The sequence below is a fragment of the Pyrus communis genome, chromosome 3, assembly GCF_963583255.1.
Source record: "Pyrus communis chromosome 3, drPyrComm1.1, whole genome shotgun sequence".
NCBI classification, from domain to species: Eukaryota; Viridiplantae; Streptophyta; class Magnoliopsida; order Rosales; family Rosaceae; genus Pyrus; species Pyrus communis.
The window spans coordinates 21378085-21403203 of record NC_084805.1 but is presented as its reverse complement, the minus strand read 5'-3'; the positions used below and the strand labels follow the sequence as shown (position 1 = coordinate 21403203).

The 25119-nt window shown below is 37.4% G+C and overlaps 4 protein-coding genes, 1 long non-coding RNA gene and 1 pseudogene across 5 annotated transcripts in view; 5 read left to right on the top strand and 1 right to left on the bottom strand.

The window, feature by feature from the left end:
* The first annotated feature begins 16 nt into the window (after positions 1-16).
* LOC137729860 (kinesin-like protein KIN-14Q) lies at positions 17-5603 on the top strand. The gene is made up of 16 exons (XM_068468908.1): positions 17-320; positions 407-487; positions 700-783; positions 892-1289; positions 1383-1590; positions 1669-1745; positions 1825-1924; positions 2031-2129; positions 2218-2394; positions 2493-2778; positions 3204-3365; positions 3478-3693; positions 3783-3820; positions 4040-4203; positions 4335-4460; positions 4541-5603. The coding sequence occupies exons 1-16, from the start codon at positions 251-253 to the stop codon at positions 5405-5407; spliced, it is 3153 nt and encodes a 1050-aa protein (XP_068325009.1). The 5' UTR covers positions 17-250; the 3' UTR covers positions 5408-5603.
* Positions 5604-6259: 656 nt separating this feature from the next.
* Positions 6260-7373, top strand: LOC137728417 (uncharacterized). Its single transcript, XM_068467211.1, has 3 exons — positions 6260-6591; positions 6708-6763; positions 7282-7373. Exons 1-3 carry the CDS (start codon positions 6260-6262, stop codon positions 7371-7373), a joined length of 480 nt encoding a protein of 159 aa, XP_068323312.1.
* Positions 7374-13246: 5873 nt separating this feature from the next.
* On the top strand, positions 13247-15788 carry LOC137728416 (ankyrin repeat-containing protein At5g02620-like). Its single transcript, XM_068467210.1, has 3 exons — positions 13247-13883; positions 14195-14712; positions 14885-15788. Exons 1-3 carry the CDS (start codon positions 13259-13261, stop codon positions 15518-15520), a joined length of 1779 nt encoding a protein of 592 aa, XP_068323311.1. The 5' UTR covers positions 13247-13258; the 3' UTR covers positions 15521-15788.
* Positions 15789-17700: 1912 nt separating this feature from the next.
* Positions 17701-20907, top strand: LOC137729783 (ankyrin repeat-containing protein At5g02620-like). Its single transcript, XM_068468806.1, has 3 exons — positions 17701-18435; positions 18969-19489; positions 19928-20907. Exons 1-3 carry the CDS (start codon positions 17823-17825, stop codon positions 20546-20548), a joined length of 1755 nt encoding a protein of 584 aa, XP_068324907.1. The 5' UTR covers positions 17701-17822; the 3' UTR covers positions 20549-20907.
* The window catches only part of LOC137729784 (uncharacterized), a 19519-nt gene continuing 13538 nt past the window's right edge, over positions 19139-25119 (bottom strand). The window contains exon 4 of the long non-coding RNA XR_011068034.1: positions 19139-19250. This is a non-coding gene — a long non-coding RNA (uncharacterized lncRNA). The remainder of the gene's footprint in view (positions 19251-25119) is intronic.
* LOC137727456 (serine/threonine-protein kinase WAG1-like) lies at positions 22140-23779 on the top strand (annotated as a pseudogene).

Here is a 25119-nt window from a genome sequence, read left to right as displayed (position 1 = left end):
CGAAAAAAAAGGCAACGGTCATTTGACACCCATTTGCCTCCGAAAAGCGTAACGCAGAGAGATGGAATGCGCCAACGAACGAGAAATTAACGCCTTTCCTTCTCTGTTCGTTCAGATTCAAATTTCCTACTTCATTTACCTTTTTGGGGTTCTCCAATAAAGATTCATCATCGTCATCATCACAGTCGCTGATTACTTCAATTCTAAACGACAGTGTTTTCAGCAGCAGAAGAACATTCGGCACTTTTCAATGGAGGAGCAGCACCAGTGCGACTCTCCTCTGAACATCTCCACTTCTGCCGCCAACTCTCACTCCGACTGTAAGTCTGCAACTCAACTACCCAGGATTTCAGTTTCATGGGTTCTTCTATAATTACGTGACTGCCCCTCTCTTGTGCTTTGGTAGACACTTCGCTTTGCTCGCAATTGCAGAGCTTGACAATGGTGGATCCGGATTCTTCCTCTTACAATGCTGATTCAAACGAAGGTAATTTCATATAAAAAAAACCAACCTTTTAGTTCTTTTTGGTTTCCCAGTATTTGATTTCGGTTTTTTGCTGGACCCCATTTGTGGGAATTGAATTATGTGTCTACTTGTGGAGTTGGATATGCTTTTTACTCTGATTCAGTCAAGAACACGAAACCCGATTAGTTCGTAGGATCGTAACAGCTCTAGTGATTTCTGTTTCTTGATTTTAGTTGGTGTAGATTGCTCTCGGGAAAATTATGAAAGCACAGAAGCCATTAGTACACCAAAAATCAGGGACCCAGATGCAAATGATGGTAAATAAAACTAGTCTTTCCTTTTCTCTATCACAAAATTTAGCAAAAAAATCTTGGATTTGACTTCAGAGTTTTATAGAATTTGATTTATTTTACTTGTATTTTCAGCCCGGTCCATGATGGGGTTTTCGCTTACCTCTCCTGATTTAGTGATCTGTGCCGGGTCACCCGATATACCCCAAACCAGCTATGGAGATTCCTCCGAGTTCTTGGAAAGCAAGTTCCATCAGAAGATGGATTCTTCTATTGAGCTCTCTTTTGAGAATGGAATCAATGAGTCTCAAGTTAGAGATATGCATAAAACTCCAACTGTAAAGTTCTCCATGACATTGTGCCAATATTTTAAGGAAGATTTGTCTCCTGAAGATTCATTCGAGCTTCTTCCTCCTCCGGCGACTGAGAAAAAGTTGAAGGAAGGTTCCCTTCCTGATATGAGCAACAATGCAGGTTGCACTGATGAATTCATAGGCGACGATTCTCCAATGGAAGACTGCGGATCATTAAAAGTAAAGCTTCTTAAACATCCGCACTTCGAATGTAGTTTAGCTGCAAAATAAATTAGGATGTTTAGATACTCTTTGTAAATTATCCCATTGCAGGTGACTGGTGAGACCAATGAAGGAGACTATCATAAGCTGCTAATAAGTTACGAGAAACAGAAAAAGGAATTACAAGAGATGAGGAGTGCAATGGAGGAGTTGAAAAAGCAAAACTATTCCAAGAGTAGAGAATGCCAAGAAGCTTGCAATTCATTGAAGGAACTCCAAAATGAACTCATGCGCAAGTCTATGCATGTTGGATCTTTGGGTATGGTAACCATACCCTGTGCCTCTGAACAGTTTGAACAATCTGAAAACATGGTACATTGATGCTTGTGTGTTGCAGCTTTCGCCATCGAGGGACAAGTGAAAGAGAAGAGCGGATGGTTTTCATCATTGAGAGATTTGACGAGAAAACTTAAGGTACTAAGTTGTAAATAACAAGATGCCTTTTGACTACACTAGATATGATTGCAGTGGTTTGAACTCTTTGATTAAACAGATCATGGAGATGGACCACATCAAGCTATCAGAGGAGGCACGGGCATATAAGAAGTGCCTTGAAGATATGAATGAAATGAGGTTTACCATTCATTCCACTTGTAAGTTAGACATGCTAAACGCTTTCCAGGTGATGACATTTTTGAATTTCAAGATAAGATATTTGCTTTTCTTTATCTGATCCTGGCTGTTTTATTTTTGCAATAGTAAATCAGCAAGTAAATTTGCATAATGATCTGAAGACTAAGTTTATTGAAGGGGCCAAAGAACGGAAAGAGCTCTACAACAAGGTGTTAGAGTTGAAAGGTTAGGAGTTTACTATTTTTGACTTGAAGAGGCCCAAGAGGGTATGAGACAGAAGGGCGTTTCTGACATTAATTTTTCTCGCTTGTAGGAAACATACGGGTCTTTTGCCGGTGCAGGCCTCTAAACACTGATGAAGTTGCAGCAGGAGCTTCAATGGCTATTGATTTTGAATCTGCTAAAGATGGTGAGCTCACTGTCAAATCAAATGGGGTCACCAGAAAGACCTTCAAGTTTGATGCTGTATTTGGTCCTCAAGCAGAACAAGGTATGCAGACAATGATAGATGAGCTTTTTGTTTGGTATATCTATTGAAGTACAAAACCTCCTTGTAGTAATATGTTTCCTTCTCTTTGTCCTATTTAGCTGATGTTTTTGAAGACACGGCTCCATTTGCAACATCAGTTTTAGATGGGTACAATGTGTGCATATTCGCATATGGGCAGACCGGAAGTGGAAAGACCTTTACAATGGAAGGGACAGAAGATGCTCGAGGTGTCAATTTTAGGACTCTTCAGGAATTGTTTCGTATAATTGGGGAGCGAGAAAAGTTACATCGATATGACGTATCAGTTAGCGTTTTAGAAGTCTACAACGAGCAGATACGAGATTTACTAGTTTCAGGGAATCAGCCAGGAGCAGCTGCCAAAAGGTAAGATCCTTACCCATCGTTCTTTTTCCTTCTTCCAATTTAACCTGGTGAAAGATCCTTATACTGTTGTATATTACTTGATATAGGGGTTTCTTCTAAATCCCTGTGTAGAAGGAAAGCCATTTTTCATAATAAGACATGCTTTTATTTTTTCATAAAATTCCACCATTTCGCTGGCAGGTAGAATACCATTATGAGCTCTGAGACTCTACATCTTAAAATGGGAAATATTTCTCTTTCCATTTTTTAACATTCATTCTTTCGAGATGTCTTACTTGTTGATACTTCCTCACTCCTGATGATTCACCATTCCGTTGAACTCTCTTGGTGTTCCATGTCTTTCACGAGCGCGAAGGATGGGAACTTATGGGATCATTTCAAATTTTCAAGATAATAGCATCTCACAGTATTGCATGATTTTGTAGGCTTGAAATAAGACAAGTTGGTGAAGGTATACATCATGTTCCAGGACTGGTTGAGGCACACGTAAACAACATGAACGAAGTCTGGGAAGTTCTGCAAACAGGCAGTAATGCAAGGGCTGTTGGCTCAACCAATGCCAATGAGCATAGTAGTCGGTCGCATTGGTCTGTAATTTGTATATCTTGGTTGCAGTCAAATTATTTCTAATTTATATCCAATAGGCTCTGGTCTAAAGATAGATTGCTAAATGTTTGAGTGGTTTTTCTTTAAATGCAGCATACACTGCGTAATGGTGAAGGGGGAGAATTTGTTGAATGGGGAATGTACAAGAAGTAAGCTCTGGTTGGTGGATCTAGCAGGGAGCGAGCGTGTTGCGAAGACAGAAGTGCAAGGAGAACGACTCAAGGAAACTCAGAACATCAATAGATCTCTGTCTGCCCTTGGTGATGTCGTATCTTCACTTGCAACTAAAAGCTCACACATACCTTTCAGGTTTATAAGTAACAATTAAACCTATGTTTGAATACTCTAACTATGAAAACTGGGTCCAGCTATAATACTGAATTATGTCTTATGTGCAGGAACTCTAAGCTCACCCACTTGCTTCAAGACTCTCTAGGTACTTCACTTGGATCACAGAAGAAGTCAAACGAACCCATGAATCAACAGTTCTTATTCTGAGTTATTTAATATTACGTGTTCATTTTCATTTTTCTCCGTTTTCTAGGGATGAAATTGAACTTCTGATATATATATCCTTTTGTTTTGGTCTAAGATATATCTTGGTTTAGCATAATGAGAATGAGGTAAAGCTAATGAACATCCTTCGTTGTTTTAGGAGGAGACTCGAAGACACTCATGTTTGTTCAGATAAGTCCTAATGAAAATGACGTGAGTGAGACCCTATGCTCACTGAACTTTGCAAGCAGAGTGAGAGGGATAGAGTTGGGTCCTGCAAAGAGGCAACTGGACACTTCTGAACTTTTGAGATACAAACAGATAGTAATTATTCTGCACTTGATGCTACTGCAGATTCCAGATTTTGTTTAAAACTTTGATCTTTTGGTACCGTTCTTGTGATTGAATAAGTCGTCTATTGAGTTTTTAACAATATCGGATCTTTGGTTTGCTAGTTTGAGAAAACAAAGCTAGAGGTCAAGAGCAAAGATGTACAGATCAGGAAGATGGAGGAAACAGTTCATGGATTAGAATTGAAGGTAAAAGAAAGAGACCTGAAAAATAAAAACCTGCAAGACAAGGTATTTCAAGGAAAAGTCTTTTTTCACTTTATATTCATAAATTATAAGAAGTTCAGTTACTAACCTGGTTTATTTTTCAGGTAAAAGAATTGGAAGCACAACTCTTAATCGAGAGAAAGCTGGCACGACAGCACGTTGACACAAAGATAGCTGAGCAACACCAGCAGCAAATGAAACATCAACAGGATGAGCAATCTATTGCACCCACAAGGCCACCGTTTACAAACCGACCATTAGCAAGTCACAAGATCCTCAGTGAAATAGGCAGCACATTGGGAAAAGACCAAGTAAACCCTCTGCAACCATTGATGGAGAAGACCAACAACAAGCCCTCAGCGCCCCTTTTTCATGTATCGGATGGTTTTATCAAGCATCTTGATGCTACGGAGAAAGAAAACAACCCCGAAATGGCTGAACAATTTCTTGTTCCAAAGAAAACTGGAAGGGCCTCTACTTGTCCAGCATTTCAGGGGATTCCTGTAAACACAGCTCCAAGGCGCAACTCGCTAATCCCACTTCCAAGTGTACCATTTCGTGTCCAATCCCCACCACCTGCATTACCATTGGCACCTATAGTATGCCATGCTGATAAGAAAGTTGATCCAGATGTGACTGAGACTGACTGCTTGCTGGAACAGACACCTTGTAGTAGTCCTAAAGTCATCAGAAATGGCGGCAAAAAGCTAAACAGCATACTGAGACGAAGCGTCCAAAAGAAAATCCAGATAAAATCCCCAATGCCACCGCACATGAGAAAAGGCGTGAATGTAGGGATGGAGAAGGTTAGAGTCTCTATTGGAAGTCGAGGGAGGATGGGGAACAGGGTGTTACTAGGAAATGCTAGAAGAGCCGGAACTAAGGAAAGCCAGAAGCCTAACAGTCATAGGGAAAAGGAGAGGGGGTGGAATATTATTGGTACAGCAGCGAGAACTGCTACAAAAAGCTGATGACGATGTATGTACTTTATTCAGCCATGGTGCGAGCATAGAGGTTATATTCTTGTAGCCTGCAGGTATGGAGAGGGAGGGAGAGAACTAATCATTTGTTTATTTACTGATGTACAGAACTTCCGAATATGTTTGAGAATGTCAATGGTATGTGCTTTGTGGTGACACCTGATTAAAACTGATAGGTTCTGTTTTTTCCGATACAAGTAAACAAAAACCAAAAAAGGTTGTCTCGTCTGAGAATTCTTTGATGTATCAGTACCAAAATCAAACTAGTCGCGACTAGTATTAACATGACACATAAATCATTGTTAATGACCCATTATTATTTGAAGACTTGGTCGTTCTGTTTTCAATTTTATGTAAGCTGACTGAGTGAAGCTGCAAAGAAATGATGGAAGTGATCACTGCAGTTGGAGTCGTTGAACCCAAAAAAATATTCCGAGTTTGAATTACCCTTCCCCCTCCCCAATCTCACTCGAGACGACTTAGGAGCCTAGTTAAGTATCATTTAAAGATGATAATTCTGTATTGGAAGGCTGTTTCTTAAGTGAGATTGAGCAGAGTTTTTATATAGACGTCGGCAACGAGGGACTTTTGTGTTCGCTAGCTTAGAAAGTTCATGGCACATCCCCTATAGTTGACAAAGATAAAATATATCAGGTTAGAATATTTGCCTTCTTGGAAGGCAACTGGCAATGAATTAGCATTTCGGATTTGTTGGTCGCCTCCTGTAAGTGAACCTACATGGTTTACAAATCCTCCATTGCAACTTGCATTGGTGTTTTTATTTCAACTTCGTACTTTATAGGAAATCTGAGAGAGAGATGGAAGGCATGAATCCTTCTCTATATGAAGCAGCTGCAACTGGTGATGTGCTTCTTGGAAAACATTAGAGACGGTCATCAAACTGCTGTTCTCTTTCAGAAAACGCCTAAGGAGAACAATCTTCTTCACATTGCAGCTGAATTCAAGCAAATAAACTTCAAAGAAGGGAAAATAAATCACAAATCTCCCTGGATTTGGGCCACCAACAAGAACGGCGAAACTCCTTTACATGTTGCTGCGAGAGTAGGATGTGATGAAGTAGTAACGTTCCTCATTGACAGCACGAAATTGCGACCTATTGAAGGAGTTGATCCAGAAAAGAAACCAATTGATGGCCAAGCTTACAAAAAGCTACTGTGATGACTAATTTGGAAATGGATACAACACTGCATGTTGCTGTTCGATACAATTGTGGCGGAGTGGTGATGCTTTTGATAAGAGCTGATCCTGAATTGTGTTATTCATGTTACAGCGCCAACGAATCACCCTCGTTCTTAGCTGTTAGAGCCGGGTCTATCCGCATTGCCGGTTATATTTTAAACGAGACTCCGCTCATATATCTCCTTCTTTTCAGGGAACAAATGGTGTGACAACTTTGCACGCAGTGGCCACTCGAACATACTTCACTGCCAAAGGTAACTAACTTCAAGACATGGTACTAGACCTTCTTATGCGCATATTCCCATCTACATATAACTGGAGCATGATCCATATCGGCAACTGTATGATCAATATCTTTAATCGAGATATGAATCCCACTCCAGTCACCGTTGAGCGAGATCCTTCTTCTGAAGGGACCTGTTACTTGGTACGCCTTATTTTCATATGTATACTTAGCTTCCCACAACAACATTTCTAAGTTTTTCTGTATCTACATTTTAGGCATTGCGCAATCTATGGTTTCCAAAAATCTTGGAATACTCGAAGAAGTTGATGAAATAGGGTGGACTCCATTACACTACGCAACGTTGAGATTCGAAGGGGAACCCTGAAGCAGCACAACTACTGATTCAAAATTCCATATATCTTTGCTTGTTACGTCTCAGACAAACTTGGAATGTCAGCTCTCTACGTCGCGGGATATGCAGGGCACACCCAAATAGTTGAAGAGCTGATTCGATGTTGTCCTGAATCCTGATACTTGCGATTTGATCAGTCACCCAGGCCAAACAGCTCTAGAAGGTTTTCTGTTAAGCTGAAAAGGTGAAATGGCGTGGTGCCGGAATAGGTTCACTAGAAGGTTTTGGAAGGATTAGCAGTTATGGAGTTAGGTCAGTTGACAACGCACAAATAGTGTTGGAACTAGGAGCTTTTCGTTAAAGTTTCCTAGAATTAATTGTGCACATCAAATATGCAATAGGGGTATTTTAGGCATCTAAAAATATAAAATGTGTAAAGTAATATGTAATTAATGAATTCACTTAGGTGGATCCTAGTTACTGGGTTTTTTTTTAGTAAAACAATTATGTCGGGTTTTATATGGAAAAATTTGAATTTGAGGGATTAAAGTTATATTTTCAGTTAATATAACCAAAGGCAAGGTGGAAGACAGCGGGGATTCTCATAATTTTTAATATTTGGTTTTCATGCATTCAAAATTTTTTATAATTTTTTATTGTGTTATGTGCCACAAACCTAGATTAACTCATTTTTATAAATATTTGTTGTCAATTTTTTTATTATTTTTTTATTATTATTTTATCTTTCTTTGTGCCCACACTTTCCAGGAGACTCTGCATTCAAATGTTTTTATAATATTTTATTGTATTCTGTGTCACAAACCGTGTTCCGTGCCACCTACCGCAGAAGACTCAGCGTGGAAGACAAAAAGCCGAGCAAAATCAAAAAATAAAATAATCAAAAGGCAAAGCAATGGGGACAGGTGGGTTTCTCACAATTTTTAATAATTATTTTGTCCATGCATTCAATGTTTTTATAATTTTTTATTGTATTGTACGCCACAAACCATGTGGCCTGATTTAAGTCCTATTTTTTTAATAATTTTTTGTCAGTTTTTTAATTAATTATTTTATCTTTTTTGTGTGCCACAACTCGACAATCATAGACACGCAACATGGGAGGACAAAGGATGATCAACACATGGCAATCATGGACAATACATGTATTTTATTGTGTGAAGCAGGCAGCAAAACGGTAATGAACTGAAAAAATGAGGGGCATTTCTGCCCTTTTACTAATGAAGAGTTTCCACTAATGAAGAGTAATGGACCAAAGTTTATTGTGTGAAACATGCACAAAACGGTAATGGACCAAAGTTTCCACTAATGAAGAGTTTTCATCGACTTTGGGGATTTCTATTGTGAAATCTTGTTCCCAAATTTCATCAATTATTTACGTATTTCGTATTTATGTGATTTTAAAATTTTAATTACATAATTACATAGTTACATGTTACGATTCGGATGATCAAGAAACATTGAAGCATAACATAAAAAAAAAGGTACAAAGTGAAACGTAATTAGCATTCCTCTTGATATAATTCGTAAATTACGCCTTATATATACCTTTTATAAAAAAAATAAACTATCAAGCGTATCTTTTTTTGTTGCCCTCCAATTTCGTAGACTTTCTCAGTTTGATTATTTTCATACGCGCATCCAAAGACACATGCCCGGCCGGTGAAGAACCTATTCATCTACTATCTATTTTGTTTAGCGGTGTGATATCCACATATATTTTTACTTTTTACACTCTTATTATATTTTATACCTTAATTTTTTTCAATTTATTTGATCCAACAGCTGACAATTAAGATGGTATGTGATAAGTAAAAAGGGGTGTGTGAATAGCACACCCCTTTTGTTTATTCTTGTCCCACTATTAAGAGAGAAAATTAAAACAATAATCTCTGAATTGGACTCAATCAAAAATTTAATACCTCAACTAAAAATTCGTAAGTATTACTATATTCTAAAGTTGGGGACGGGTGGTAAACTACAGTGCAATTGAGGGGGGTTTGGAATGAGGATCCTCCTCTTGTGAGGATCCCAGAAATCCTTTAATCGTGTCCGTTTATCGTACATCGTGAGATTGAAAATTATTTTAAATTTCTTATTTAAAATTGAATACAAATAGTACCTGATGAAAATTAACCGCATGATTTATGATTAAATGATCATCTGGATCCTCACAAATAGGATCTAGAGAGATCCTCATTCGGGGATTTGGTTTTGATTGTCAGATTGCTATGCACTCAATTTGAGAAATTAAAACCTAATTTCAAATTTTAGGATTTGTAGATACCAGAGAGAAAAGTCGTGACCGTGGGGGTGGTGGTTGGGTGACGTAGTGTGGAGATGGTGGAGGAAAACGAGGGAGAAAAATGGGGAGAGAGTTCCTTCCAAAAAAAAAAAAAATGGGGAGAGAGTAGGAGGTTTAGAAATAAAATAAAATTAACAATAAAATACTAATCTTTTAATATTAATGGCCCAAATGTCAGTTTATAGCGATGGAAGGAAAACATTTTATTATTTTTTTTTGGAACTGTTATTGACACTTTAAAAATTTTATTTGGCCCTTCTCACAAGGATATTTTTCTTTCTAAATATAGAAAGTTTAGTGTGCATAATGAGAATTTAAGAGTGCTAACTCATTTCTTTTTAATATAAAAATATATTTACAATAAAGGTGAAAAAAAAAATATATAGATTTGAACTTAAGATCTCTCGCTTACAAGTGAATAAACATATTATTAGAACGTAGTACTAAGTGATACAAAAAGTTCACATTTCTCAAATGCACATCAAAATGTATATTTAAATTTGATGTCACTTAGTATTGCGGTCTAGTGGTATTCCTCTTCATTGGTAAGTGAGAGATTTTAAGTTCAATTCTCTCTAAAGACGAATTTGAATTATATTATTACTAGTCTATTGTGAAGTTGGGTGGTAAAAAAACAACAAAAAAAATGGTTAAACAATTGATATGTTGGCCCAAGTAATATATGGTCCTAATTTGCATCCTCATGGACTTATTGACTTGGATGTGCTTTTAATATTTTATGAATTTTGAATTATTATTTATTTTAAGTTAAATAGAGTGATTAAGGAGGACAATATAATTTAGTTTAATTTCAACTTAATGTGTTCCTCTTCTGTTGAAATTGATAATTGGAGGCCTTAAATTAAACTTTTGATTAATTCCTATTTCTATTTTAAGAAGAACGCTACTAAAATCACTCAATTGTCTTATTTTTCCGTCAACATTTTATAATTATTCTTTTAGCAAAAAACTTTTAAATTTTTACTTATAAATTCGTTATAAATTTAATTAAATAAACAAAAAGAGAATAAAGAAAAACTAAAACTAACAAAATAAAAGTAAAATCCATTACTCTCCCAAATCATCCACGATGGGCCGACGACTATCAAATCCCCAATCATCCATTACCCTCCCTCAACAAACGCCGCCCCTCTCTCCCTTTCAATTCATGTACTACCACCTCCACCCTCTCTTCCTCTTCCTCATAAACGAACAACCGTGGCAACTCAGATTTTAAAATAAAAAAAAAACTCAATTCCAGTTGGAATAAATTAATTTGGAGCAATCTGCCTCTGTATCAGAGCAATCTACCTCGTGTTTCTCTCTCTTTGTTCCCCGTGCTTCACTATTCCTCCACTTTCAGTTTCTCTCTCTTTCCAAAGGAGATGTTGCCAAGCAGGTGTCAAAGGTTTTGGTTTTTGATGGGGGTGGGAGGAGGTTCTGGTGCGGCTAGGGTAGTGGTAATTAAGGAATCATGAAGTTTTTCTTAAAAACATATTAATATTATTCTTTAAAAAATTAAAAAACATTAGAGAGTATTTTAGGAATAATGATGGGTGGAAAAATAACATTTTAATTTTCTAATTTTTTTATGGTAGGTGAAATTACAATGTGGGTGTAGAAATAAGACAATAGGATGAGTCTGTCATCTTAGGTTCCTAAAACTTAATTCACCCCAATGGTATCTTTTGGTCTTTGAATTCCAATAACATCTTCCAATTAAAAATATAAAAAAACTTAAGACAAAACCTTCCTCCCAAAATGAAATTGTAATTAAAAAAAAAAAAATATATATATATATATATATATCAAATAAATTAAAATCGATTAGAACCATCATCTTTTCTAAGCACATCTAATATCAAATTGTTCAAGGACACAAAAATAAATTGGTGGGTGGCAGTGCGACAATTACTTAGGGTTTATGTCTGCACCCATTCGGTTAGCATATTGGCATTGGGAAGGAAAAACAAAACGAAATTGGTTTTGGATGTAGTGGTAGAAGATAGGAAGAGTAGTGGTGGCAGATGCGGCCACGGTGGAGAAGGGTGTTTGCCGTCGTGGTGGGTGTGTGTTTTTTTTTTTTTTTTTTTTTTTTCAGTTTTTAAATTGTTCGTTGAAGTGTAATATTGAATTTTAAGGTTGAACATATTTATGGTGTGAACTTAAATGGGATGCGGAGTGTAAGTAGAAAAACCATATTCCTTGTTCATAATTTTCGTTAATTCTTCATGAAACTTGTACACCAAAAGTTTCCAAGTATCACAGATGATTTCGAACACCAACAGATCAGCTAAACCGAAACTCTTCCTTAACCTCTGTTTTCTGGATGATTTGCTTGGAAAGTTGGTTTTTGACCGTTCGGGGCTTTTTTTGTCTTTATGATTAAAGCTTATCTTTTAGGCAGCAAGTGGAGCTTTTTTTTTTAAAAAGCTTGACTCTTAAGCAAAATGACAGATTATGCATGAAACACGGCTTTTATGCAATGAATAAAAAAAATGGTAGACAGGAAAATAATTGTTCTTGGAAATGACCTAGTTTACGTCAGGCAAGTTTCCAATCAAATTTGCATGTACGTCACCCAAATTTGTCTACTCTATTATTATTGTCTTTTGCTAATCGTCGTTCTCGTTGTCCGACCAATGACTAGATCATAATTCTATAGAGTCCGTCAAATCATTATTTGGCTAAAGAGGGATCAGGCTGACCAAATGCAAGAATTGATTCAAATTCAATAGCTATATTTGAATCATCTAAAACTATAGTTTAATTAAATTAACTAATAAATTTAAAGTATAAATTTAAAACTAATAACTTTTTTAGGGGCTATGTTTAGCTTTTTCGGTTGAGGATGATATATGAATATGGCTTCATTTAAAACTAATTTTTTGCAAAATGACATATTATGCATGAAACAAGACTTTTGTGCAATGAATAAAAAAGTGGTAGTCACTATAAATGAATGTCTTAATGGCTTTGAATTTATCTAGTTTTTTGCAAGGATGATCTATGAATTGATGTCTAAAATATAGATGGTTCAAATTTTTTAAATACATTACGAAGTATACCCTACAAAATAGTTGTCAAAACGTGTGTCAAAAACGTGCGTCCTTGAATCCTAATCCTTAAAAAAAAATTCAAAATTATTTGATCAATCAACAAAGTTATTAGTGAACATATAAAGAAACCATAAAACAAAATAAAATAACGAATAAATTAAACTGGAAACTAGAAACACTTATCCAAATTGCAAAACAATAATTGTGGTGAAACCTAAATTATAAAGGCGAAATTGTTCAATCACAATCGGCGCAGAAATTGTGTGCATTCACACGGAAGAAAAGGTTACATATATCCCTAGTGGAGGACTTGAAAAAAAAGGTGAAATTAAGAATGAATCCCAGCTCCTCCTCCCGATGCGAGGAAGTTTCCTAATGCTACTATGCTAGCTAGTCCCTGAGCTTGTTAGAATGTGGATCAATAGTCTTTATGGCTAACTCCGTTAAGAGTTTCATCTATTGTTTTATATTATAACAAATTCAAGGACTAATACTTACAAATTTTTAATTTCAAGGGCCAAAACTCTAATTGAGCTAAAATTCAGGGACCATTACCGAAATTACTTTACTTACCTATTATTTAAACACATGGTTCCCAAAGTATTCTCAAATGCAATGGTGCTTAATTACTCGATTAATTTGAGAAAGTTTTTTGTTTGAGAGGGAGAGATCAAAGCTTGCCATGGATCCTTCCTTCTATGAGGCGGCAAGGTTGGGTCGTACTGGTTTCTTTAGAAGAACCAGGGGTAACGCCGAGCAATCAATTGATCTTCTCCATCAGAAAACTCCTAAGGACAACAATGTTCTTCATATTGCAGCCGAATACAAGCAAATAAAATTATTCGAAGGAATTGATAGTCAATCACCGTTGTTTTGGGCCACAAACAAGAAAGGTGAAACTCCCCTGCACATTGCTGCCAGAGTAGGATGCCCTGAAGTAGTTCAGTTCCTCATTAATCACGCCAAAACGCTGCACTTTCAAGGAGCTGATCAGGAGAGCGGCCCAGCTGACGGTGAAGCTCATAAAATGCTACTCCGAATGACTAATTTTGACAAGGATACGGCATTGCATGCTGCTGCTCGATATGGACACGATGGAGTGGCAAACCTCTTAATTGAAGCTGACCCTCAATTGTGTTGTTTTACTAATAGCACAAATGAGTCGCCCTTGTTCTTAGCTGTTTCCCATGGCTTTCAACTCATAGCTGGTTCTATCCTTAATTGTCCAGTATCCCCTTCCTTTCAAGGGATCAACGGCGTGACAGCTTTACATGCAGCGGTTACTCACACAGGCGAAGAAGCAAACGGTAACTAATTGTAATTTATAATTATACATGAATCATAGTTAGCATCTGGTATCTCTTACTGTCATATATTTATGCAACAGCCAACCTTTTTTAGAAGAGAGATTAATACACGGAAGTGATTTCCTCACACAACGTTTTCTCCCCATGCACACCCTGTTTATTTTTGGCCCTTTGAAAAATCAAAACAGAATTGAGTGACAGAACTAAATAGAGGTGTAAATAAAATGGTGCGCGGAAATCATTTCCCTTCTAATATTCTCATCATCCCTAGCTAGCTTAAGTGATCTAACTTCTGTATATAAACATGCAAGGCACTGTGGCGCTTATGGTATCCAAAAATCCTGATATAATCAAAGAAGTTGACGCACTTGGGTGGACTCCCTTACACTATGCAGCATTTAAAGGGAACCTTGAAGCAGTTCAAGTGTTGACGCAATGTGATAGCTCTGCTTGTTACATCTTGGACAAATCAGGAATGTCAGCACTCCATGTCGCAGCCTATGCAGGCCACCCAAAAATAATGGATGATTTGATTCGATGTCGGCCTGATACTTGTGATTTGCTTAATGCCAAAGGCCAAACGTTTCTTCATTCCGCAGTTTTGGGTGGACAAACAAATGTAATTAAGTACGTATTGAAGACACCTAAGCTTGAAAGACTTATAAATGAAGCAGATGAAGATGGAAACACTCCTTTGCATCTGGCCGTCACTCACAAAAAATGGGAAAGTAGAAATATTTTGGGAGGGGATGATAGGGTGCATAAGTCTGCCATCAATAAGGAGTCGTCAAAGGCTGTTGATATTGCTGCTGACAATAGTGGAAAGCGGGTAAGAAACACTGACAAATACAATGAATTTTAAAGATACTAATTCATTATATTTTAAAACTTCACTTGAAAGTGTTCCGCTGCTTTGTGAAGAAACTCCTGCCCAAATAATTAGTGTCACAATGCTTGTATTCATTTTTATTGTCCACAAATTGAGTTTCTATATGTTTTAGGGTTTGAGACCTGTGTTTCCATACGTGCTGGGGAGGTCCGTTGGTGTGCCATTTTTCCAACAACAAATCAGCCGTGAATTCAAAAAAATGGAATCTGCTCCAGTGAAGGATACCTCCAATACACAGCCAATCATTACAGACAATAGTCAAAAGCTACCCGAAATTTATACAGATCGGGTCATGAATAGAACTAATACCGATCTAATAGTCGCTGTGCTTATCGCAACCGTCACATTTGCAGCGGCTTTAACTCTTCCTGGAGGTTATAAAAGTGATGGAGCTGCAGTTTTACAGGAAAATAGATTTTTCCAAATGTTTATGGTATTCAACTGTTTCTCCTTCTATTCATCAACTTTTGTGGTTTTAGCTACATTCTTCGCGAGTTTTTCATCCAGCTATATAAAAGAAGACATAACTGGAGTGCTCCTCCCCATGTCCATTGGAGGAATGATGGCCGCGTTTGCTTCAGGAACTTATGCGTTTCTGGCCAAAGGCTCCACTCAAAGTTTGGCTGTCATTATTGTCACTCCAATAGCAATGTTCTTTGGATCGATTGTCATCATCCGGTTGAAGCCTCTGTCAACTTTGACACGTCGACAAAAAAAGATCAGTTGGCTCCGAAGAGCCTCAATTTAATAATGGTGTTTAATTACTTATTAGTTGCTTGAGTCCCGTTTGACTTGGTGATCAAAGATTTATGTTTACCATTATGGATTTTATATTAAAAAAATGGAGAATAGATAAGTGTGATTTTTTTTCAATCCTCGAAATCTAGTTGAATGATAAGTAGTCATGATTTCTTATTGGACTTGATCACAGTGAATATTAGTGTGGTTTCCTGGTTGGGATAGTTGTGGCGACGAGGCCGAAGGGATCACTGATCAGTTTGAATTTTGGGCTTCCATGTGAGTAAATGTTGTATAACAGTATAGCTACAAGCTTAATTTCACTTTTATATTTTGTCAGTCTCTTGGGAAGTAATCTTTTTCTTTGTTTTAAAAACTGTTTCTATGGGATTCATAACATGAGAATACAATACAACATTTTACAATCACCTTAGAAAATGTACTTTCGAAACAAAATTGGCAAGACATGGATCGTACAATTTACAGTTAAAGCGCCCGTTACTTCGACTTATGTGGGCATATATGTATATCTCTAAAGTCAAAAGTCAACGTTTTAAAAATTGCTAAACAGTAGTTGGGCAGCCGATAGGAAGCTCGGCGGAGGCCAGACTGTTTTTTTATTTATAAATATTTTAATTAAATTTATTATATAACATATAAATAAAATAAGTATCTAGTTATACTTAAGAAAAAAAATACATAATTGTATTGAAAAACTTAAATTGCAAAATAGAATGATAAAATAATAAATAATATAGTAATAGAATATGTTGAAAACATGAGGAAGAACCATATAACGAACGTTCATCCAAGTATGCAACAAGTCTCTCACAATTTATTATATACACATAAAATGAAAAATGCATGTTTTCTATTTTTTATCTAAGTGAAAGTCGTGTCCCTACGCCATTTTCTATCCAAGTATACTCCAACGTTATTGCAATACACCACTAATATTCAGATATACCAATACCTTTTTTATTAAAAGTTCCCACAGAATTTTCCTTAAAAGCATATGAATATAGGGTCGTATAGGAGAGAAATATCCATGTACATGTGCCAGATCAAGCATACTATGAAAATAAAACCCAGTATCAAGCATCATGAAAATAAAACCCAATATCAAGCATCATCGATTCATTGGTCAAAGCACTCGGGATCTCCTTTTTATCATTTTATTGTCATGTTCTTACTTTTGAGTTTTTTCATTTAGCGGATTACTTCTTAGTTAGTTCGCTTTTGATTATTAAATAAATAATACTTGGCTACTCAAATATGAGTATAAACTCTTACTCAAAACTCTTAGTGTTTTAATCACATAGTTTTGTGCTTATGATCAGAACCGTTCATATTATGAATCACACTGTAAAGATCATCTCTGCAAAAAAAAAGATTAAAACTAAGGTCGTTTAGTCAATCTATTATAGCAAATACATAGACGGTCCGTAATGCTTTTACCAATACCGTTCATTTGTTTTTAAACAGTTTGATGACTAAATGACCTTTGTTTTAATTGATTTTTTGCAGAGGCGATATTCATAGGGTGATTTATAATATGAACGGTTCTGATTATAAATATGAAATTCTATAAATTGACAACGAACAATTTTGAGAAATTTTGAGTATGAATTCCTACTCATCTTTGAGTAGCGAAATATTATTTTTATTAAATAGCCTAACATTAAGTCAGTCCCAATATAATATATCCTTCATGTCTGAGAATATAATAGAAATTGATTAGCCGAACCATCATTTGCTGAAAAGTCTGCTGAAGACTTTTCAGCTCCAGTCTCTTTCATTCTCGTCCCGTATATGACATGGGGTTTCAAATGTTATAGTTTACCTTTATTTTTATATTGTATATTTTGTTTATTTAAAAAAATAGGTATTTCCTTTCCACCCTTACTTAGAAATTTCTTTTAGAAAAATAATTTTGACGTGATCTACAAAATGTGGTCTCGCATTTTTAAAACTAGATTACTACACTTAAGGAGGACATACTGTGTGAAATGTATTTTATTTTATTTGTTAGAACGTCGAAGTTGCAGGTCACAAACCGCGTGAGACTTTTACATATCTTTGAGAACAGTGTGTGGTCCCTTTGAGTGCATTTGGAGGTTTTCTTGCTAGTAATTTATTTGATTTATTAGTTGACTGCAAGAATGTATGTACATAAGTTGAAGATGTGGAGATATATAGTTAACCATTGTCCATACTTAATTACGGAGCACATACTTTGTAGTCCTCCATCCTTGATTCCCTTATCTGGTGTCTAATTTGATTGTCAAAAGCTGAGAGAAGAGATCAAAACCATGGATCCTTCCCTCTATAAGGCGGCAACATCTAGAGATATTCGTTTCTTGAGATCAGATCGTTTTCTCGATCAGAAAACACCTAAAGACAACAATATACTTCATGTTGCTGCTGAGTTCAAGCAAGCAGACTTCTTCAAAAACGTCCCACTCGATGTTCAAACTTCATTGTTTTGGGCCACCAACAAAAAGGGCAACACTCCCCTGCACGTTGCTGCAAGAGTTGGCTGTCATGAAATCGTAAAGTTCCTCATCCAACACGCGAAGGAAACGCAAATTCATGGAGCTGATCAGGAAAGCGGGCCAGCTGATAAGGATGCACACAAAGAGTTGTTCCGAATGACAAATTTGCAAAGGGATACAGCTTTGCACGTTGCTGTCCGCAATGGTCATGGTGGAGTGGTTATGCTTTTGATGGAAGCTGATCCTCAATTGTGTTGTTTCACTAATGGAGCCAATGAGTCGCCGTTGTTCCTGGCTGTTAGAAGTGGGTCTGCTAGCATTGCTCTTTATATTTTGAGCCACTCTGATCCCGTAATTCCTTCTTTTCATGGGACTAATGGTGTGACAGCTTTACATGCGGCAGTGACTCACAAGCACCTTACAGGGAGAGGTAAAGCATGAAATAATTTGTCATGTCTTATTTTCATACATACGAATACATATACAAAGAAAGGATTTTTTTCCACTTTGTGGCCTGAAAAATGCTTTTGTAAAAGAATTATTATGATTAATTGTTCAAGTTCACAGTATGACAACATAAACTTCATTGTTTAAAAAAAAAAAAAAAACGTCTAGTAATTAAAGGTATAGAGAGAACTCCATTTCTACCCAATTTTCTTCTACTGCGGTCTCATTAATTTATTCACATGGTTGATTATATAGGTATAGAATAGTTATTTATATCCCAAAGTTGACACTTCAAACCTAAAATCGAAGGGATTATTTAATCCGAGACTAGAGACCTGAAGTTTAAGCTCTACATGATTATGCACTAAAGTTCAATAAATGGAATAATATATAGTCGAAGAAAATTGAGTACAAATGAGGTTTTCTCAATGCGTAGTTATGTAATGTCTACTATTATTTAAGAGATTCTCTTATCCCTCAACCAACTCGAACTTTTCTACATTGATATTGTGTTAGGCATTGTGGAGACGATGGTGTCAAAAAATCCGGATGTGATAAGAAAAGCCGATGCACTTGGGTGGACTCCCTTACACTACGCAGCATTGAGAAGGAACCTTGAAGCGACTAGAGTGCTCATGCAATATGATAGTTCTGCATCTTACATCCTAGACAAATCTGGAATATCAGCTCTCCATGTTGCGGCCTACGCTGGGTGCATCAGAGTAATGGAAGAGATGATTCGACATCGACCTGATACTTGTGATTTGCTCAATGACAAAGGCCAAACGATTCTACATGCTGCAGTTTTGGGCGAACAAATACATGTCGTCAGTTACATATTAAATAACCCTATGTTTGCAGGACTTATAAATGAAGCAGATAAAGATGGAAACACTCCATTGCATCTAGCTGCCCGTTACCAAAATCGTGAAATTGTAAGAATTTTGACAGATGACCCTAAAGTGGACAAGACTGCGATTAATGAAGAATTCTCAAGGGCCATCGACTTTTTTCTCGGCGACAATGGTGGAGAACAGGTATGCAATATTATATATATATTCCGCCACTTAGAGTCCTTTGATCCATTTCAGCAGCTCTTCAATTTTCTTTGGCAGCTGTTGGATTAAAGTTAAGGGCTAAATGTCGGAGTATTCAATGCTCTGGAATATTGTAGATTCATCACGTGCATATATATAATGATTTTAGTGTGCCAAAGTCATTCTTTCAAGGCGTTAGTTATAACCAAGGAAACTTGTAATAATTATACAAGGTACCAAGTCAATCTTCTCAAAGGTTTATTTTGTTCAACAAGCTTGTCTGTGAGAATTTGAACTCAGGAATATGTTGGTACATAATGTCAAAAAATATAGAATCATGCAGTCAAATTGTTCACCTTAATCTACAATTAATCTCTTTTAACTAATTAACTAGTTGCAAAGCATCATTTTCTTCCTCTCTATATATATGTATTTCAGGAAATCTTTGATAACCAAAGAGTCTTGCACCACCTGGGGCGCTCCACTGGCGTGCCATTTTTCCAACAACAAATCAACCGTGATTTCAAGAAATTGATATGTCCGGATAATGATACCTCTTGCCCGCCAGCCATTGCTGCAGACAAGAGAGAAAAACTGCAAGCTCATTCAGATTTAGCCTTAAAAAGGCTCGACACCAACTTGCTCGTAGGGGTGCTTATCGCGACTGTCACATTTACAGCGGCGTTCACCCCTCCCGGAGGATTTAAAAGTGACGGAACACCAGTTTTAAATGAAAATACATATTTTCAAGCGTTTCTGATGTTTGACTTTATCTCCTTCTTTTTCTCATCCCTTGCCATTCTAAATGATTTCTTGGTAGCAACCGTCTTACCAATCCGTCTAGCAGCACCTGCAAGTCTCATTCAGCTTTCCATCGGAGGAATGATGGTTGCATTTACTTCGGGCGCCTTAGCAATGCAGCCTAAACGCCAAACACTAACTCTGGGCGACATTTTGGTGCCAATAATATTCGTCATTTTATTTTTGGTAGCTGTCCTCCCTATGGTGAAGTCTTTGTTTCAAATAATAATGGGAAAGAAGTACCCATTGACATTGTAGCAAGTTAACATTTTGATTCGGAATCGCATAAATTAATGTCATGTTGACATGTTGCGTGCGTAATTGAAAGTTACTAGCCCTCATTGTAAATTCACACAATTTTTTTTACTTAACTTTCATAGCTTGTTATTTTATGTCGTTTGATCATCTTCTATTCTTTCAATCTGACAGCCAAAAGTTGAGAGATGTGTGAAAAGTAAAAAATATTGTGTGGATAGCAATATCCTACTTATATCCACCTTAGAGAGAATACATGAGAAGTTTCTTACATACTTTTGTTTGGCATGGTCTAAAAAACTTTCCTAAACCAATTGAAAGAAGCAAATTTGAGATTTAAAGCTACATTTACATCTTATTTTGCATTTCAATGAGATGTATATTTTAGTTCTACTGCATTACATGGGAAACGAGTATATAATAAGAGTTCATCAAAGCATTTAACAAGTCTCTTACAATTTATTGAAAAAAATAAAATACAAAATAAAAGTTATCTATTTTCTATTTAAGTGAAAATCTCGACCTAAGCGGGCTAGGTGAGAGGTCTTGATGCACTTTCTTAATTTTCAAACGCCTAGGAATTAATCGGGAAGGTAGCCAGTCATTTAGCGCCTAGGCGAGAATTTTTTTTTTAATTTTTTTTAACAAATGATATTATCTAAGAGGGGGTGGGCTTGTCTCACAATGGTTAACAATAATGTGGTTTAAATTAGCATTTGACGAGAATTGAACTTAAAACCTTTCACTTAGAAGTGAAGGATAATACCACTAGACCGTAAACTAAATGACGACAGACGGAAATTTTAGAACAGTGAAAACAACGATGTGTTCCAAAAAATATATTTAAATAGGTACAAATAGTAGTTTAATTGATTTAGACTCCACATGGTAGTTGATGTGTGAGTGTTGTACCATAATATTTTTCAATATGCTAAAATTTATTATTAAGAGATATTATGGTACAATACTCACACATCAAGTGCTATATATTGTTTAAATTAATTAAACTACTATTCCCACCTATTATTTTATGGAACAATTTATGTTGTGCTAAGAAGGTGTGAAGTTGTTAGAATGTAAGATATGTGTTTACAGAATTTTTTTTTAGAAAAAGATATGGTTTTGACCTAAATGATATAAAAATGTGGTACAAAAACATGGTATGAATAACATTACTCTTGATTAACTCATTTCCCTTCCTCCGGTATGAATGCGGCTCCTAATCCTTTGGCAGCGCCTTCAATTCTTCATACCACCATCCTGGTCGCCATTCTAATTCCTACATGGGATTCAATTAAAGTTAATTTGATCCTCTGAAATTACAAGTAAATAATGATGTGGCTGTCCACATCAGATGCTACCTAAGATGATATAAAAATATGATACAAAAACATGGTATGAATAACATTACTCCTTAATTAATCACCCCATCAGGTCCCGCATACCTCCTCACATCTCTCTCTCTTCCTCTCCCTTTCTACTATTTTATAAGCCCCCATATCCCCCAAATATCAACTTGCATATTTCGATTGCATCTTCAAAATATTCAATCATGAAAGCGCATGCGCCACTGCAACTTCCCCATCTAACCGTAATGGACGAAGAAACCCATTTGGCCCGTTTCCCATCCGACTACACAGATCTCGACCTCAGCTTTACCAGCTGCACCTCCACCTCCACCGCCCTCACCAACCGCACCTTTGCAACTTCCTGCTCAAGCGCTCGCTCCAGTTTAGCCCGCATCAGCCTCAACCTCAGCTTCAACGACCACCTCTCCACCACCTCCACTACCACCAATACCTCCACAACAACAACAACTACTCCCCTCCACCACTGCACGTTAGACCCATGCTAGTCGGCTATCAAGGTCGCCACCGCTATCTCATCCGATCGTACCCTCCAACTTCACCACCATGTCGGTACGAGAAACCTCGGCCGCGTCTTCCTATGCCGCCTTCAAGACGACCGCGACAACCCTGACGCCGCCAAATTCGCCTTAAAAGTCGTCGATAAAGATTTACTCACCCCGAAAAAACTCAGCCACGTCAGCACCGAGACCGAGATCATCTCCATGCTCGACCACCCTTTCCTCCCCAGGCTTTATGCCCGCATTAACGTCTCCCATTACACCTGCCTCCTCATCGACTACTGCCCGAACGGCGACCTCCACAACCTCCCCCTAAGACAGCCACTAAACCGCCTCCATGTCTCCACTGTCCGGTTCTTTACGGCGGAAGTCCTCGTTGCCCTTGAGTACCTCTATGCGCTGGGAGTCGTCTATCGGGACCTGAAACCTGAAAACATACTCCTGCGCGAGGACGGACATATTATGTTGTCAGCCTTTGACCTCTGCTTCAAAAGAAACGTCAATCCCACCTTGCAACACCTACGTGTTCAGAAGACGGCGCCTAATGAAAGAAAATGCAATTTTTCCTGTTACGGATCGAGGATGGAGCAGCAAGAGGAAATGGTGGCGGAGTTTATGGCGGAGCCGACAACCGCGCTTTCAAAATCCTGCGTTGGGACTCACGAGTTAGATGGTCCTGTAGTTGATCTCAGGTGACGGCCACGGTAACGGCGTTGATTAGTGGGCTTTTAGAGTGTTTATCTACGAGCTCCTCCACGGAATGACGCCGTTTAAGGGCGTGACTAAAGAGAGCTCCCTGCGCAATATTGCAGCCAGCAGCGGGGTGAGGTTCCACGTGGCGGAGGAAGAAGACGAGGGAATGGAGAGATTTTTCAGTGTGGCTGGTACACGGGGTAATACACCACATGTTACTATACAAATGGTGGAATATATGTGCTAAAAAGTTAATAATTTAAAAAATAAAATTTTCCGCCACTTCTATTAAAATATGTAATGTATCACTTGTGTTTCAGTCACAACTAAACATTTCTCGAGGGAATGAAGGAAGCGAGGGATTTGATTGAGAGGCTGCTCGTGAGGGAACCACGAAGGAGGCTTGGTGCGGCAAGGGGGTCACCGAAATTAAACAGCACCCGTTTTTTGGTGGAATTAATTGGGCCTTGATCCGGACTTACAGGCCACCAGAGGCTAATGGGCTCAGAAGGAAGACCAGTAAGCCCCAAGGAAGTGGGCTGACACAGAAGAGGAGGAAGTTTTGGTGGAAGGCACTAGGTCAATTTGTGAAAGCTATGAACTTATTTGGTTGTGTTTTTAAAATGACTGAAATCGTTTTTAGAGAAATTATTACTCACGTATCGTGGCTATAACATATATAGTTTTGCATACTTAGGCTTAATCAATTGGCTGGAGCAATGCGCTCCCTCATTTGCATTTGAATTCAAATTTCATCTGCATAATTTTGAGGAACTTAGTGACCAAACAGTTATACGCACGCCATGCTAATAAAAGGATCCTACACGATTTCTTTCGCACCATATAGTCTATATCTCTCTTTCCTATTTGCTGAAAGGAACCACTCTTTTTCCAGTTTTTTTTTCACTCTACAATTACCCTCTATGAGTTTTTAGTGAATGAATAAACAAACCAAGGACTGCCAAAAGATTGAAAGATCAGTAAAATGTTCAATTCCGCCGAACGATTAAATCTTGAATATTAAAACCCGTACTTTCGAGTTGAGTGGGACGTAACATTGTAGTCAGACTCATCCTTCTTAATTTTCCTTTAAACCCTTATGCTAGCTTTTCCAACCAACTAGTGGGATGAGGAAAAAAAAAAGTGAGTCATAAATTGTTGGTTATCAGGAATTAGGTTTTGCAGACCTATACCATAGAAATCTAGACTAATCCAATGGAGAATTAATATGCATTTGTCAAATTTCCTTGCATATATCCAGGACCATATCAGCTGGCTCATAGGATCCTCTTGAATTCTGCATTATTTACTTATTTTATTTCTTGTGTTATACAATTCAGCAACATTTAACCAACTAGTACTGATCTCACATGTTGATATAACATGTTGAGAATCAATGTCAATTGTAGGTGAAGTAGGTTGATGTTGTAGGTGAAGTAAGTGTGTGAGGTTGGTGAAGTAAGTGTGTGAGGTTGGTGAAGTAAGTGGAAGTTGTAGGTGAAGTAAGTGGAAGTTGTAGGTGAAGTAAGTGGAGGTTGTAGGTGAAGTAGGTGGATGTTGTAGGTGAAGTAAGTGTGTGGTGTAGCTTTCATTTGGTTTGCTATAAATACCCAAGTCCTCAAGCATTGTAAATCATCCAAGGAGAAACAAAGCCTAGAGCTAAATAAGAAAAGCTTTGCTAATTAGTTTGTTTTGTGAGCTTTCTTTAAGAGTGCTATTTTCTTCTTCTTGGGATCATTAGAGTTATCATGGATACTCTTCTTATTCAACAATTGGTATCAGAGCCAAGTCGGTCAGGGATCGTTCTTGTTAGAGCATTGGTTGTAAAGTCTCTTGAAATTCCGAGTATGCTCTGTGGTTGCAGTTTTGACTGATCTTCCACATCAGAAAAAATTTCTTGAGATTATTGCTGGGGTTATCACAAACCTTGAGAGGGAGCTTCTTTGTGTCGAGAGTAGTGTATTACTCTGCACGGTAGTCACTCAAGCTTGTTCGGTGTAGTCAAAGTCTTGCC